Source organism: Perissodus microlepis, chromosome 3, assembly GCF_051167445.1.
Source record: "Perissodus microlepis isolate ML-2025 ecotype Zambia chromosome 3, ASM5116744v1, whole genome shotgun sequence".
NCBI lineage: Eukaryota > Metazoa > Chordata > Actinopteri > Cichliformes > Cichlidae > Perissodus > Perissodus microlepis.
In genome coordinates, this window is record NC_140463.1 from 2,770,786 (window position 1) to 2,786,756 (window position 15,971).

General features: G+C 42.3%; 1 protein-coding gene across 1 annotated transcript in view; it reads right to left on the reverse strand.

The window, feature by feature from the left end:
- The window catches only part of LOC146389429 (uncharacterized), a 41,671-nt gene extending 26,581 nt beyond the window's left edge, over nt 1-15,090 (reverse strand). The window contains exons 1-4 of the mRNA XM_084910376.1: nt 14,951-15,090; nt 9,794-10,135; nt 5,084-5,191; nt 60-392 (exon numbers count right to left, since the gene is read on the reverse strand). Of these exons, the coding sequence (XP_084766502.1) occupies nt 60-392; nt 5,084-5,191; nt 9,794-10,135; nt 14,951-14,981 (814 nt within the window). The 5' untranslated portion in view covers nt 14,982-15,090. The remainder of the gene's footprint in view (nt 1-59; nt 393-5,083; nt 5,192-9,793; nt 10,136-14,950) is intronic.
- Nucleotides 15,091-15,971: the final 881 nt, after the last annotated feature.

A 15,971-nucleotide genomic window follows, 5' to 3' on the forward strand; every position in this document is an offset into this window, starting at 1 on the left:
AACCAGCAGCTCTTCACTCCAGTTTTCATTTATTCTGGACAAACAGTTGTTACACTCACCTCTGACACTGAGAATTATTACTTTCTGTAGCAGCATGTGTCCACCCTTGTTGTAGATGGTGCAGGTGTAAACTCCACTGTTAGTGAGGTGGAGGTCTTTCAGGGTCAGACTGAAGTCTTTAGTTTTCAGCGGGTCATTGTTCATCTCTGTGCGACCTTTGTAAACCTGGTCCTGATTATCTGGCTGATTGTTTCCACTCTCATACACGTGGACCTTCATGTAGTTGTGTGTCCACTCCACCCTCACCTCCTGAGGAAGGTCAGCTGTAGCTTTAAAGGGCAGCAGGACAGACTCCTTCCCCTGTGACACCTCCACCACCCCTGGCTGGAGAACTGAGAGCAGAACATGTACAGACAGACGTCAGTGAGTGAGTGTGAGCCTCCATCATCTCCTCTGCTGTGTAACCAGCACCTCTTCACTGTTTTCAGTGTTTTGTTTTTTGGTGTCTGAGGTGCTCTGAACAGACTACATTTGAGTTGGTGAAATTTATTCAGCTGATCTGAGAGCTTTGCTGAAACAAGTGATGATGTCATCAGCGCCTGTTCAGGTAAAGTGTGTGGAACTGCTCTACAGTAATCTTCCAGCTCTTCAATAGCATCAGAGCCTGGCTCCCAGTAAGAGGCTCCTCACGTTCTCACACTTTTCTCTAAACACTGCATCTCTGTGGTTTTTAAACCCCAAAACATGTTGCACCAAAAACTGGTCCACCCCAAGGACCTGGTCCCCCGACACAAACAGAGTAACATAGTGTACGCTGTTAAGTGCCAGGAGGATTGCCAGGATTTATACATTGGGGAAACCAAACAAGCTCTGGTGAAGCGGATGGCACAACACAGAAGAGCTACCTCGTCAGGCCAGTGGACACTCTTTCCATGATGAGGATGTTGTTTTGTTGTTTGTTTATCCGAATCAGGATGTCTTTATTTTCATTGTCACAGTTACAACGAAATTAAAAGTGATCCCCGATCAGTGCATCATCCCTAACAATATGAAAATATAAATAAAACAATAATATTTAAAATCAACAAAATCACTAAATAAAATACTTAAAGTGCTAATAAGAATAGTATTAGCAAACATTCACATACATTCCCACACACATGCTCAAGTCAGTGCATAGATCAATTCAGGAGTGGCGTGAGTGACACTTTTTTAGTAGCAGCAATCAGACGTGTTATTGCAGTTGGATAAAAGCTGTGTTTGAGTCTGTTTGTCCTTACACTGATTGCTCTGTACTGGCTGCCCGAGGGCAACAGTTCAAACAGGGAGTGGCAAGGGTGTGAGGTATCTGCTATGATTTTCTGAGCTTTTTTAAGACAGCTGGTATTGTGTAAATCTTCCAGCGTAGGGAGAGGGCAGCCAGTGACCCTTTGGGTCATGTTAATGACCCCTTGGAGTGCTTTCCTCTGAGCCACTGTGCAGCTAGTGTACCAGATGCATATGCAATAGGTTAGTACACTCTCAATGTTGGCTCTGTAGAAGGACACCAGCAGTCTCTGTGTGATGTTATTCCCCCTGGGAAATTCTCAGGAAGTCTCTGTTTGGCCATTTTCAGCAGCTCAGAGGTGTTCACACTCCAGGAAAGGTTCTCCTCTATGCTGATTCCCAGGAAGCGAAAGTTTCCCACCCTTTCTACACAGTCCCCGTAAGAATTAGTGATGGGATCTCTGCCCTTTTACTTCTGAAGTCTATTATGAGTTCTTTGGTCTTTGAAGTATTAAGGAGGAAGTTGTTGGCCTTACACCATGACGACAGCTGCTCCACCTTGTCTCTGTAAGCAGACTCGTCACCCCTGGAGATGAGCCCCACCACAGCGGTGTCATCTGCAAACTTCACAAAGATGTTGTTCTGGTGGACAGAAGTTCAATCGTGTCTGTAGAGAATAGAGCAGCGGACTGAGCACACTGGCCTCGGGTGAACCAGTGCTCATCCTCAGGGCTGAGGATGTGCGATGGCCAACTCTCACTCTCTGTCTACAGCCTGAGAGAAAGCTGTTGATCCACAAGCAGGTGCTGTATGGAAGCCCCAGGTCCTGTAGCTTGACCACCAGTTTGTGTGGAAGGATGGTGTTAAAAGCTGAGCAGTAATCCACGAAAAGCATTCGCACATAGCTCCTGTGCCCCTCCAGGTATGTTACGGCAGCATGGGGTGCTGTGGCTACGGGATCTTCCGTGGACCGGTTTGCTCTAACTGCAAACTGGTGTGAATCAGCACCTCCAAATCTGAGGCCATGGAAAAAGACTTTTGGACTGTCTTAAAGAGATTCTGGCAAACCGTCAGGCCACTTATTGCTTACCTGCAATTTATAGTGTGGGTAGAGTGCTGCTGACTTTGACTGAGAACATTGTTGGGCGGCGGATTTCCTCAGCCGAGAAAGGGTGGAGTGCCCACTCCGGGTCAGAGATAAGTTCCTGTCCCAAGTAGAGGAGTTTAAGTATCTCAGTGGTTTGCATCATATCCATCCAATAGAGTCCACTTTGTTCATGTAAATGGAGAGTCTTCTTCACACACTGAGGTTAATTATGGAGTTCCACAGGGTTCAGTGCTAGGACCAATTCTGTTTACATTATACATGCTTCCCTTAGGCAATATCATCAGAAGTGTCAGGTTTATATTATTGGATTGTCATTTAGGCGTAGAAATATTTGCTCATATATGCTAAGAGTTTTATAATCAATTGCATATTGATAGAGGTTTGATCCTTAGCAGTCTGTAAAGACTCTGTGTGCCTTCCAGAGTTTTCTGGCATGCACACCTTAAGGTCATGAGAGAGGTTATATCTTCTCTTACTGATTTATGGTATAGGAGGACACCTACTCTGTATCTAGCTAAGTATAAGAGCCCTTTGTCTAGATGGACCGCTAGACTCCCGGCACCAGCTTTGGGGAGTCTTCACAGGTTCACATCTTGAACACACACACACACACACACGCACCTACACAACACACAGACAAGGTATTCTTTGTCCAGATGTATACCTATGTAAGACGTCATATGTTAATGAACTTATGCATATTCAGGTAACCTCAATAAAGAGCAGTGTTATGAGGGAGCAGACGAGAGCAACTGAGGTCAAGCGAAGGAATGGCGCTCGTCCGGTTCTCTCCCTCATGCATGAGTAACACAAAGAACTTTGCCTACTTGGTCTTACTTTTCAGTGTAGTAGAATTGTTTCGTTCCAGCGGTGGGCTGTGCTAGACAGACCCATCAAGAAGACAGCATACTTTCACTGCTATGCAGATGACACCCAACTCTATCTATCCATGAAGCCAGATAAACTGGCTAACCTGCAGGAACGTCTTAAAGACATAAAGACCTCGATGACCTCTAATTTTTCTGCTTCTAAAATCAGATCAAACTGAGGTTATTGTACTCGACCCTGAAAATCTTAGAAATATGGTATCTAAGCAGATTCTTACTCTGGATGGCATTACCTTGGCCTCCAGTAACGCTGTGAGGAACCTTGGAGTCATTTTTGACCAGGACATGTCCTTCAACACACGTATTAAACAAATATGTAAGACTGCTTTCTTCCATTTGTGCAACATCTCTAAAGTTAGAAATATCCTGTCTCAGAGTGACGCTGAAAAACTAGTTCATACATTTTTTGCATTGTTGAAAACGCTACGTCTAGATGAACAGAATCAACTATTGGAAATAGTTCATGCATTCATTACTTCTAGGCTGGAATACTGTAATTCATAATTATCAAAAAATTCCCTGAAAATCCTTCAGTTAATCCAAAAAGCTGCAGCAAAAGTACTGACAGGGACTAGAAAGAGAGAGCAGATTTCTCCCATGTTGGCTTCCCTTCATTGGTTCCTGTTAAATCCAGCTCCTCACATACAAGGTCTTAAATAATCAGGCCCCATCTTATCTTAATAACCTTATAGTACCATATCACCCTATTAGAGCACTTTTAAGTTTAGCCTTCAAACTTTCCTTTTTGCTAAAGCATACAACATAGTTAGGGCTGGATCAAGTGACGCTGAATCCTCCTTTAGTTATGCTGCGATAGTCGTAGGCTGCCGGGGGATTCCCATGATGCATTGAGTGTTTCTTCTTCAGTCACGTTCCTCACTCAACATGTGTTAACAGACCTCTCTGCTTTGAATCATATCTGTTATTAACCTCTGTCTCTCTTCCACAGCATGTCTTTATCCTGTCTTCCTTCTCTCACCCCAACCGGTCGCAGCAGATGGCCCCGCCCCTCCCTGAGCCTGGTTCTGCCGGAGGTTTCTTCCTGTTAAAAGGGAGTTTTTCCTTCCCACTGTCGTCAAAGTGCTTGCTCAAACAGGTTCATATGATTGTCGGGTTTTACTGTGTATGTATTATTGTAGGGTCTACCTTACAATAAAAAGTGCCCTAAGGTGACTGTTGTTGTGATTTGGCGCTGTATGAATAAAATTGAATTGAATTTAAATTGTTCACGAGTCAGGGGTGAAGGAGCGGGAGATTGACAGACGGATTGGTGATAATATAGGGTGATAGGGTGAGATGTTCGGCCATCCGGGAGGGGCTCAGGGTGGAGCCACTCCTCCACATCGAAATGAGCCAGTTGAGGTGGTTTGGGGATCTGACAAGGATGCCTTCTGCAAGCCTCCTGGGTTAGGTGTTCCCGGCATGTCCCATCGGGAGGAGGACTAGGGGAGAACCAGGACATGCTGGAGAAACTATTCCTCTTAGCTTGCCTGGGATGGCCTTAGTGTCCCTCCAAACAAGCTGGAGGATGTGTCCAGATGGAGAGAGGGCTGGGCATCTCTGCTTATGCTGCTGCCCCCACGACCCAGCCTTGGTTAAGCGGAAGAAGATGAATGGAACACCTCCTCAGCATGTCACTGTGAGACATTGTAACATATTACAAAGTAAAGGTGAAGGTGAGAGCACCGCCTGTCCTCAAAAAGCGGAAAGTGGAAACAGCAGCTCCAGAAACAGGAGCTTTATCAGAGATCAGATCGTCAGTGAGTCATGATTCAGATCTACTCTTCAGAATCACACACACCACACACACACACATACATACCTTTACTCTTTTTTTCTCTTTTATGTGCACAATACACAAAGAGACCACAGACCAGAGCCAGAGTACCTAGGACAGCTGAGAGGATTTTGGGCCAGTCTCCAGGAGGTTCTGTAACACAAACACAGGAGAGGTTGTTTCAGTTTCCTTTGTACATAGTGCTCACCATATTCTGTCTGGACTGTCTTTTTTCTGTTTACTTAATCATTTATTTTGGATAACAGCTAGTGGATTATTTTCACACTGCTTGGTTTAAATTATTGGTCCTGGGAATATTTTGGAAGAACTGTGTCAGTGGAGAACTAGATTGGGGGTTTCCAGGGTAACACTACATTGCTTGAAGAAATATGGAAGAATTCAACATATGACCTACAAACTTTAAATAATCATTAAACTTAATTGAACGCTGGAACAAGCCAGGGTCATCAGAAGCATGGAAGATCTGGACAAATTCTGGTGTTCAACATACACTGGAGGTATGAATACAGACGTGATCCTGAACAAGGCTAATGGCAAGCTTCCTGACCAGAGGAACAGACTGCCAGAACAGCTTGAGTCGTTTAGTTAGTTGTTCATTAACACAAGTTAGTTGGTTAGTGAACAAGTAAGCATATAGTAGAGAGAGTAGAGTCTGGGGCATCTAATTGATTACTATTAGAGACTAATAATTTTTTGAATTTAAATTGTGCTAACTTCAACGCAGTAACATTAAAAATAAAACATATTAGAACTAATTTTTGTTGGACACAAGAACAACTCGAGCAACATCGAGCTGCTGCAATCCTCTGCATTAATGATCTTTCTGTTTCTCTCCTGCGTGTGTGTGTGTGTGTGTGTGTGTGTGTGTGCTCACAGAGAGGAGGTCACGGCAGGAGTTCCCCTGAGTTGACGCGTATAGTTGGTAAACTACATTCAGTGTAGGGATGGGTATTGATAAGATTTTCACGATTCTGATTCCATTTTCGATTCTGTTTAACGATTCGATTCTTTATCGATTCTTTTTAAAAAAGGAGAACACTAAGGTCGATTAGCTTAGAACTTTGTTTTATATCTTCTCTTTGAACAAGATAGAAATTTAGGAGTAACATGGCCTTACAAACCCAACAGTGAGATCTTAAGAGATCCAGCCTATGGCTCTTCCATGGGGTGTCACAGGGTCCCCAGGAAAAAAAATAGTAAATGTAAAATAATAAAATAAATATTCTTCTGTAGCAATAACAAAGTATAACGTAAATTATTCTGTAGCAATTACACAAGAATATCCAGTAATGTCCCTGCCTACAATTAAACACATTCACTTACCGAAAATCGGGGCATCTGCTGTGGCAAATAGGTGCAAGCCTTTGACCACAAACTGAGTCACTGCTCGGTGACATTCGTCTATCCTGGCCTGAAAGGAGACGCTACCGGTAGACTGCAGGGAGAACTGCCAGCATCTGAGCCAGCCAGACTCTGTCTGTCTCTCTCATCATGGTCACCTAAATGCACAGTAATGGCAGGTTTTGTAATAAGGCAGATCGCGCTAACATAATATGCACTGTTAGTTGATTATTTACCTGCCGCATTAACGGGAGAGGACGTGCAAACGTTACCGCTGCTGCTGGGTTGAGATTCACGAGTCCGGAGCAGAATTAAAAACACGACATTCATTTAAGGTCATCGCGTGTTTTGTGAGCAAATGCTTTTGCATATTCGTAGTGTTTCCTCCCTTAAATGAAATATCTACTTTGCAAGTATTGCAAGTTGCCCTGTCGTCATCCGTTCTCGTAAAGTATAACCAAACTTTTGAGCGTTTGAGCCGCCGTGTTTCCTGCCAGGTAAATGACGCTCCGCAACGTGGTGACGTCACTCGGGGAAACTGGAATCGATAAGGGAATCGTTTGCAAAAATGGCAAACAATTCCAAGGAATTGAAACAGTGGGAACCGGTTCTCAACAAGAACCGGTTTTCGATACCCATCCCTAATTCAGTGTAGACAAAATTACTTTTTTATCCAAAGCATGCACAAGAATCCAAATCTCTGTATCACAATGATTTCATTAAAGCCTTATTATTTTATGGGGGCAATATCACAAATTACCGTAGATCATTAATAGGGAACAAAAAAGGAGGATCACATCAGCAATGGGAGACAGAAGTCTTGACACGTTCTTATAGCTTAAAACACAAAACTCAGTTACAGCTGGTAAGATTTATGGTATAAACCAGACTTTCACAGTCTGCATCTTTACAGGGTTTTTTCTGCTTTTGTTCACTCCTAGTGTGATTAACAAACAACAACCACAAACACAGAGCCCACTAACTATTAGCCCCCACCCTTAAACAGTCAGTTGACTGAGAGAAATGCAGTCCATTATTGTGAACGCTGAAGGAGATGTGCTCCATAGTCAAACTTATATTTCCTTAACTTACATCCTATGTTCTGTTTAATCCCTTTGATGGAAAATTTTTTAAACCATTGCTCAACTTATGTCTGAATGATGGCAGATAATTCTGATGAAAAGGAAACTGACCCCGTAAGCACTTTGCAGCTGAGTTGAGGGTTCGTGGAAATAAGGTCAGGAGGTGTCTGGCGTGAGTGCGGCACAGGGACTCGGTGAATGGCTTAAAAAACTGATACACTGTTTTTACATCTTGTGCACTTGAGTACACTCCAATGAAACTCGGAAAGTGGGACACACAATATGGAGATGATGACTTGGCATTTGTTAGGGAGGAGTGTAAGTACAGAGAGGAGGAATTCCTACTTCCCATTCATGTTCTGCAATGTGCATTGTGTCGAAACTGTCCTTGTAGCACGTTTACTGTTTTTCAAAATAAATAGCTGTGAAAAAACCCATCAAAGTTGAGGTAAGTATTCACCACAGTATCATGTTTTTTTATTAGGGTCAAATTTCTCTTTGGGTAAAAATTAAGCCAACATCCAAGTGTCAAAGGTCGGTTCTAAAAAATAAGTCAGTCCCTGAAGCTTATTTGTCTCACAGATGCTAATTCAGTGACTGCGGGGGTGTGTAAGGAATGTTTTGGGACTGTAACCCTGTCTGATCTTAAAAAACTAACTTTGTTGTTACATTACAGCAATATTGAGGAAAGATTTAACGGCTGATCATGGAGCAGGATGAAGGTCAAAGGGAAAGTCCCTGCCACGCTTCCGGTTATGCTTCCATCCGGCGTAGTCATCTGACCGGTCCGTGCTATATCGCCCCTCCTGACCCGGAGTGGTATAACGTCTTGTAGAAAAGTTTGATCGACTCGCTCTCTCTCACTCTTACAAAAATAATAAATTCTCTGGGTTTTTTTCTCATACGTTTATGGTACCCAACGGAGGAAGTTGAAGCATCCCGAGCTCTCGGAGGTAATTGACCGGGATGAACCGACGGTCGTCTGACTCCCTCTTGATGGGCGTAAAACAAGGCCGTTTCCTTTTAGGGTTTCTGTTTTTCTGTCTATTGAGAGAACCTGTTGTAAAAGTAGCTCAAAAAATGAAGAAAAACTCTTTACTTTGGTCTGAGAAAGAGTGGCTGCACAAAACCAAAATACCTCATCGGGGTGTTTTAATAAAATTATTTAGGACAGTTCTGAATATGTGCATGGTGCTTTTTTTTTTTTTTCTCTGGGTTATTTTACACGTACAAGGAGTTGAGTGAGCGGCCTGTATGAAATTCTTTGCTAGATTACAAGCATTAAGAAATACTAATATTGATTAGAGGGGTTGTTGACTCCTCCTAGGTGTGTGTAAAACTAGGCCGTTTTCTTTGAGGGTTTCTGTTTTTTTGTCTATCCAGAGTTTTCTGCTAATGAGAAAACCTGTTGTAAAAGGAGCTCAAAAATGAAGAAAAACTCTTTACTTTGGTCTGAGAAGGAGTGGCTGCACAAAACCAAAATACCTCATCGGGGTGTTTTAATTGTTTAAGTGAGACAATTTCTGAATATGTGCGCGGTGCTCTTTTCACTGAGGGATATAATTTTTTTAAACACATACAAGGATGTAGCTTGCCTCCACCAAGCGCTATATAAATGCAATCCGTTACTAGTCGGATAATCTTAATCTTACTTACATATCTATATTATGGCTAATATATATTGTAATACATCTATATCACTAAAGCACTTCTGGATGGATGCAAACTGCATTTCGTTGCCCTGTACCTGTGCATGTGCAATGACAATAAAGTTGAATTCTATTCTATTCTAATTCTATTAAAGGTTTATATTTTATTGCTTATGTAATAAGGTTAATATAAGAAAGTAAAATAAAGCCGCTATTGAAAAAAGAAATAACCATTTTCTCGGTAAAGAGCTATCAAGATCATTGTCATAATACTGAAACATTTAAACAGAATTCAAACGATGAGTTTGTCTGTGGAAAAACTAACTGCCGCGATCCTTCTCTCCGTCTCTATACAGCACAGACTCATCAGAAATCTGCTGCATTACCCCCTTGAACTCTCCATGCCCCAGGAACCATACCCCTCCCTCTCTGATCAGAATTATCCCCCCAGGAACCACCCCTCCTTTTTTCCCACCGGATGCGATTAGTCACACATATGGATTCGATTAGACACTTCCGGAGTACTTCCGGTAAGGTCAAAAGGTCAAGGCTGGGGTCATCAATCAAATTGATGACACAAGCTGGGGTGTTATGTTTTTTTTCATGTTTGATAATTCACAGCAGAGTTTACTTCTACTCTGACCTCTATCCAAAGCACTGACCTGTGACCTTCAGCTGTACTTCAGTCTTGCTCAGGTCTTTTCCTCCTCTGCGGATGGTGCAGGTGTAGGTTCCACTGTCAGAGACTGTGGGGTTCCTCAGAGTGAGGCTGACGTATCCAGTCTGCAGAGCGTCGACTCTCATTGATGTTCGGTTGGTGTAACGTTTGTTCTGATATTCAAATTTGTCATCGTGCTGCACGCGCACGTGGACTGTTGGGTCCTTGAGATCTTCACGGTCCCACACTGCTGTGGAGTTACTGGTAACATTAACCGGTAACTGACAGGGCAGTAGGACAAACTCCGCCCCCTCATACACCTCCACCCCCGAGGCATGCTGGGAAACTGAGGAGAGAAACATGAAGCAGGTGAGACCTCTGATTTCAGATATCTGTTATAACTGCCATGTTTTCATATTTTACCCTACCAGTCAAAAGTTTGGACACATATCCTCATTTAATGGTTTTTCTTTCTCTTCATGTAACCCCTGAGGGTATGCAGTGATACACTGTAGATAAGTGATGGAAATAACAGAAAAGGTAAGTAACAGAGAATGCTGTGGGTGACATCAGATGCCTGAGCTTGGGTGGGGAAAAAAAGTGAATGGTAGCCCAGAATTAAACAACACATCTTACCCAGCCAAGAATGAGACTCTTAAAGAAGTCACCCAGCAGACACCCCCAGTACAACATTGTTGACCGGCAAAGACTTTACTAACAAACTGGAGTCAATCGATAAGTGATTGTCCAGCTTTAATGCAAGGTTGTCCCTGGTGGAGATTTTACACCGGGAATTTATATCCCTGTGGGACTCCCTGGAGTTTATCCCTGGATTAATACTGAAACAAATGATAAAAGAAGGCAAAATATTCCCTCCAAACAAAACTTATTTCCCCCAACAATACTTCCTGCCAGGGGCTGATGCCTCCATCCATCCATGCATTGATGACTCTCAGTGTCTGGGGCTGGGTGCTCGGGGGTGTACTGGCTCACTCCTCACAGCTGCTTGGCATTGCTTTGGGTCACGTTGTGTTGGTAGTGGTAGTGATTGTTATATCACCTGTTCAATTACTGAGGGAATTTTTTTGAGTGAGTGGGTGATGGGGGAATTCGACTTTTGGTGAACACTCAAATCCTAAATGTTGTGATCACTGATGTTTCCGATGGATTTTTGAAGATTTTGATAACGAATAACAACACGTTCTCACTCCTTAAGCGTAATATTTTACGCTAGGTGACAAATCATCAACATTTTACGCTTTCGGGTACCCAACGCTTCCTAAATGACAACCTCGGAAAAATCAGAAAACATGAGAACTGTTTGGACTTAATTTACACATGCACATTCATTTTCTTAAAATTGCTTTCTAAAAGACTATTTTACGTCATTTCAGTGCTGGTTAAGGTTACGAACGTGTATTACCGTGGGACCCTCCTTCCACTAGAATTCATCCATAACCCGCTGCGTACCATAAGAACACGGAAGGTTACTGTTGGGTCTGTGTTTCCACAAACCCCGCTAGTTTAGAGACTTATTCATCATGAAGAACACAAGACAGTCAGCGATCGATCGATTTACTTGCAAGGGAGGCCTCGTCGGTGTCATTTTGTGGTAGACACCGATACGGCCTCCTCTCGCTGCCTTTTATTGGGAAAACAGTTCACACAATACAAAGTACCTCCCATCATAAACCCCCCTTGGTTACAAAGACAAGGCGCTGTATGTGTGTGTGTGTGTGTGTGTGTGTGTGTGTTAGTGTGATATGTGAGAATGTGTGTGTGTGACCTCCTGCTGACCAAAAGGGTCATAAAAGCAGGAAGCAACATCACAAGAAACACATCTTCCAGATAGGATGTATCTGCAGTAAAAGCCTCTCCCAGCACAGAGTGGCTGGAGAGGTGGTCAGGATCAAAGGAATGTCTTGTTCCTATAGACCAGCGGTCCCCAACCCCCGGGCCTCGGACCGGTACCGGTCCGTGAGTCGTTTGGTACCGGGCCGCGAGAGTTGAGGCTCAGGTGTGAAATGTATAGTTTTCAGGGTTTTTATCGGTTTTCAGCGTTATTTTGTGATCGTTTTTATCGTTTACTCGGTTTTCCTGGGTCTTTTCAAGTGTGTTATGAATAAATTTTATTTTTTTCGGTACCAGTACTAGTTTTATTTTGTTGTATTTATCCGCGACACCTTAAAGGCCGGTCCGTGAAAATATTGTCGGGCATAAACCGGTCCGTGGCGCAAAAAAGGTTGGAGACCGCTGCTATAGACTGAACTAAGACCTTACAAATTTAAGAAGCATAACGACAACATTCAACAATTAGACTTAACAGTCACCTTTCACGTTCTTCAGGAACGCCGCGGGACGTGATAAAACGTCGGTATGCTACGCCCCGGGAGTCAGAACGGGCTGCAAATAAAGGAGTCAAATTCCTGTGTATGACTGTACATGTGGTCTTTGACAGTAAAGCTGACTTTGAGTCTTAAATTGAAACTTTGACTCATGTTTGAACAGAAGGCTTGTCAACATTATACTCCTATTCAGCTGCTTGTCGACTTGAAGGTTTGACAGTCTCCAGTTAAGTTTCAACACAACATCAAAAAAAAGCAGCATTGTTTAATCTCATTTGAGTCATTGTTGACCTTAGCCATGTTTTTAGTCTTCTGAGAGCACTGAAGCTTCTTTCAGCCTCAACTGAGGATACTGGGATGACTTAAAGCAGCCTGACAACTGTCATGATAATAAATACTAGTTAATCTATAGCACCAAATCATCAGTCAGTCACCTGTGACCTCGCCTCTTCACCTCTGTCTGAGCTACAACATGGCAGAGCTGCCTCTGTCACCTGACAGTGAGACATTCCACATACATGCAGTCACACATAGGGCTGGGCTATATCATACCGTTCATGGTAATACCGGTGTAATTTTGGGCAACGATAGGAAAATGAAATATCGCGATAGAATATGGGTAAAACGCGCATGCGCAGTGTCTATGTTTACATACGCACAAGGCGGCGACGCAGAATGAGAAGGGCGAAAGTGGATCATTAAATGAAACGGATGAACCAGAACTGGTTTGTAAAAATGCTGCAGCTTCACTGGTGTGGAACTGGTTTAGCTTTTGTCCGTCAGATACACATCAAAGCACTATTTTGGGTAGCGCATGCTAGCGGGCCGTCGTTATTACCGTGTTGTTTGGAAAATACGGCACACTTAAAATCAATCCTTTGATTTTTCTGAAAATCGACAGAGCCCCTTATAATCCCGTGTGCCTTATGTATGAACTCTGGTTGTGTTTACTGACCTCGAAACGATTTTATGTCGTACACGGCGCTCGAAAATCTGTCAAATGTTTCAGTGCGACTTTGCTAAGCTACAAACCCGCACCGCTTGATGGATTGTTGGAGCATTACGGCTGTCATAGGCAGGAGCCTCGCGGAGTGATACGTACTGTGCTTCAACATAATGTTACCGTGTTGTGTGTGTATAACCTCTGTTTAAGTTTTGTGGATGTTATACATGGTTATGCTGAGGATATGTCGGCCAGTTTCCACTGGAAATGCCTTTTGGTTAAACTGTCAGCGAGGAATTCGCACTGTTACATGTTTATATAACTTTAATGCACATAAAAAAACAGCTGCTTGTTTAAGTGAAAATACATTGATGGGTTTTTTTGCACTAATAAAGTTGTAGAGTTGTAAAGCATTTTGTCTAGTGTCAATTATATCGTCAGTTATATCATTATTGCAAATTTTCAAATGTATATCGTGATAAATATTTTTGGTCATATCGCCCTGCTCTAGTCACACATGTGCTTCAAATACAGTCATGAACCAACAAGTCATCATCAAATTCCACCTGTGATCTTGTGTCACCATTACTCTCTGAGCTCTGTGTTGGTTCTTCTGTCACCTGACAAACAGGACATACATGACAATAAGAATAAATGTGGAGCTGCTTCAGTGTTTCTGTCACTTTGTGCAGATCTTGACTCATCAGTAATGTTTGTAGTGTGAGTGCATTTTTACAACAATTTGTGCAACTGCACTACAAGGTGGATATTTGCAAAATCATGACTACCTCATGACATCTTGTCTCAAAAATGAACCCTATGAATATGTCAGTGTTTTTTTTTTGTTTTTTTTTGTTTTTTTTTTTCTCATGTCTATTTAAGCGTTATTTATGACAGTATGTTTGCACTAAGCACCGCAGCAATTTCCTAATGTTGTAAACCTGCTCAACATTTGGCAATAAAACCCTTTCTGATTCTGATTCTGATTCTGCCATTAGGATGAAATTATTGTGTCACCAACATTTTAACATTAGACATATAATTTTAACAGCCTCTGTAAACTAATATCCTGGCTGCTCGAGGCTCCGTTTTCTCTGACAGTTTCAATCAAAATTAGAAATGCTGCTCTGAGACTGAGAGAACTAATAGTGCTGCCTGCTGTGCAGTTAGTTTCCAAAACACGTTATTCATGGTTACATAAAGTTTTAGACTGATGTGGGCCAAAGCCTAGCATAGCCTGTAACGTTATTATGACGGACACGTTTTATGAGTGAGCTTGACTTTAAGTGACTTACAGGTTTCTTTGAAAAATACTTTCTTATATCCAGGTTCTTCCTCTTTGCTGCCGTCCTCCTCTCCTCCTCGCAGTGCAGGTTCGCCGCTGCTGAAACTAAACAGAGCGCCCTGAAAGGCTCAGCCAATCACATTGGCCATATTTGTCCCATGACGTAGCACTCCAGTAGAGGAAGTAATTTAACTCTTTCTGCTCCGCTGGGAGATCGTTTTTTTCTTTCTGTTGTTTTTCTTTACTCGGAGAGATCAAATTATTGGTGGGGACAATTCAATAATCGCTGGATATTGGTGGGGACACGTCCCTTCCGTCCATGCCAAATCTACGCCCTTGGACAAAGCCAATTTCACCAGGAAAACTCGCGACATTTTTAAACATTTTCTTGTTAAACAGCAACAAGACTGACGGAGTGTGTTTGAGGTAACCTCAAAAATGTCACAGATTTTTGGCGTTTATTCGCTCGGTAGCTTTATCGGTAGCAGCTCCTGAAAAGAAAATCTGTTCGATCATCACCAGTCACACAGCTGTGCGTGCGCGTGTGTTTGTAGGTGCGCGCTCAGAGGATCAGACAGGCTTTCTTACCGAAAACGAGGAGCAGAAACATCAACAACATCCTTAAACAGTCCCGTTACAGCTGATCCTCACCGAACCACCGACACAGGAACCACCGACAGCTCTCAGACACAGACCAGTTACTCTGCCGAAGAAGATGCACAAAGTAAACTGACTTTCGGTTTTACAGGAAGTCTGTTCCCTGAGCTTGTTTTTTGTCCATAAATGTAACAGATGAGAGGAAGAGGCAGAGTTCTTTGTGAAAAGTAAAAAAGGACGGCTTTGTTTTCAGAAAATGACATTTGTGAATGAAGAATTTGCCCATAATAATTATTACATATAGAACATTTTCAAGCTTCTTTTCTTTTCTTAGACAACCAAAGATAATATCATTTTTAGAAAATTCAAATAAGTTTGGAATCTTTGGAAAGAGCCAGTAGTGCACATCGTTCCACAGGGCTTTACAGAATATACAATCATAAAATAAATGTTCTGTTGATTCAATATCCCCATCATAAAAAGAGCAAGAATTATTATCAATAGCAAAGCGACGTCTGAGAAGGGTAAATACCAGAAAGGATTTTGTAGTGGACCTCCTTAGCTTTGGGAGGAATGGGAAGTTTTAGGTAATTTTTTCTGATCTCTTTCTTTTGATCACCGGAGAACAGATGTGAGATAGAATTTGGGTTGGATCTATAAGGGAAAAAAACATTAGTAAATAATTCCCTAATTTGGGAGTTTTTTAGACTGTTAGCTGTAATGTTATGCGCATTTACCAAGAGTTCAGGGAGGTCAGGGGATCTATAGTCAGGGTTTTGAAAAAGATTATATGCTGTACGTAGAATGTTTTGAGGGGTAGCCTTAGTAATTTTTTGAAATTCTTTGTTATTTATTTGCAGATTATAATTGGTGGTGAAATCTTCTAATAAAATTTTACCTCTATCATTTAACAAATGCATCACTGACCAGATGCCCTTATCGTACCATTTTTTCATAAAGATTGATTTGTTTCCAACGTTTATGTAGCGACAGTTCCACAGGGGAGTGTTGT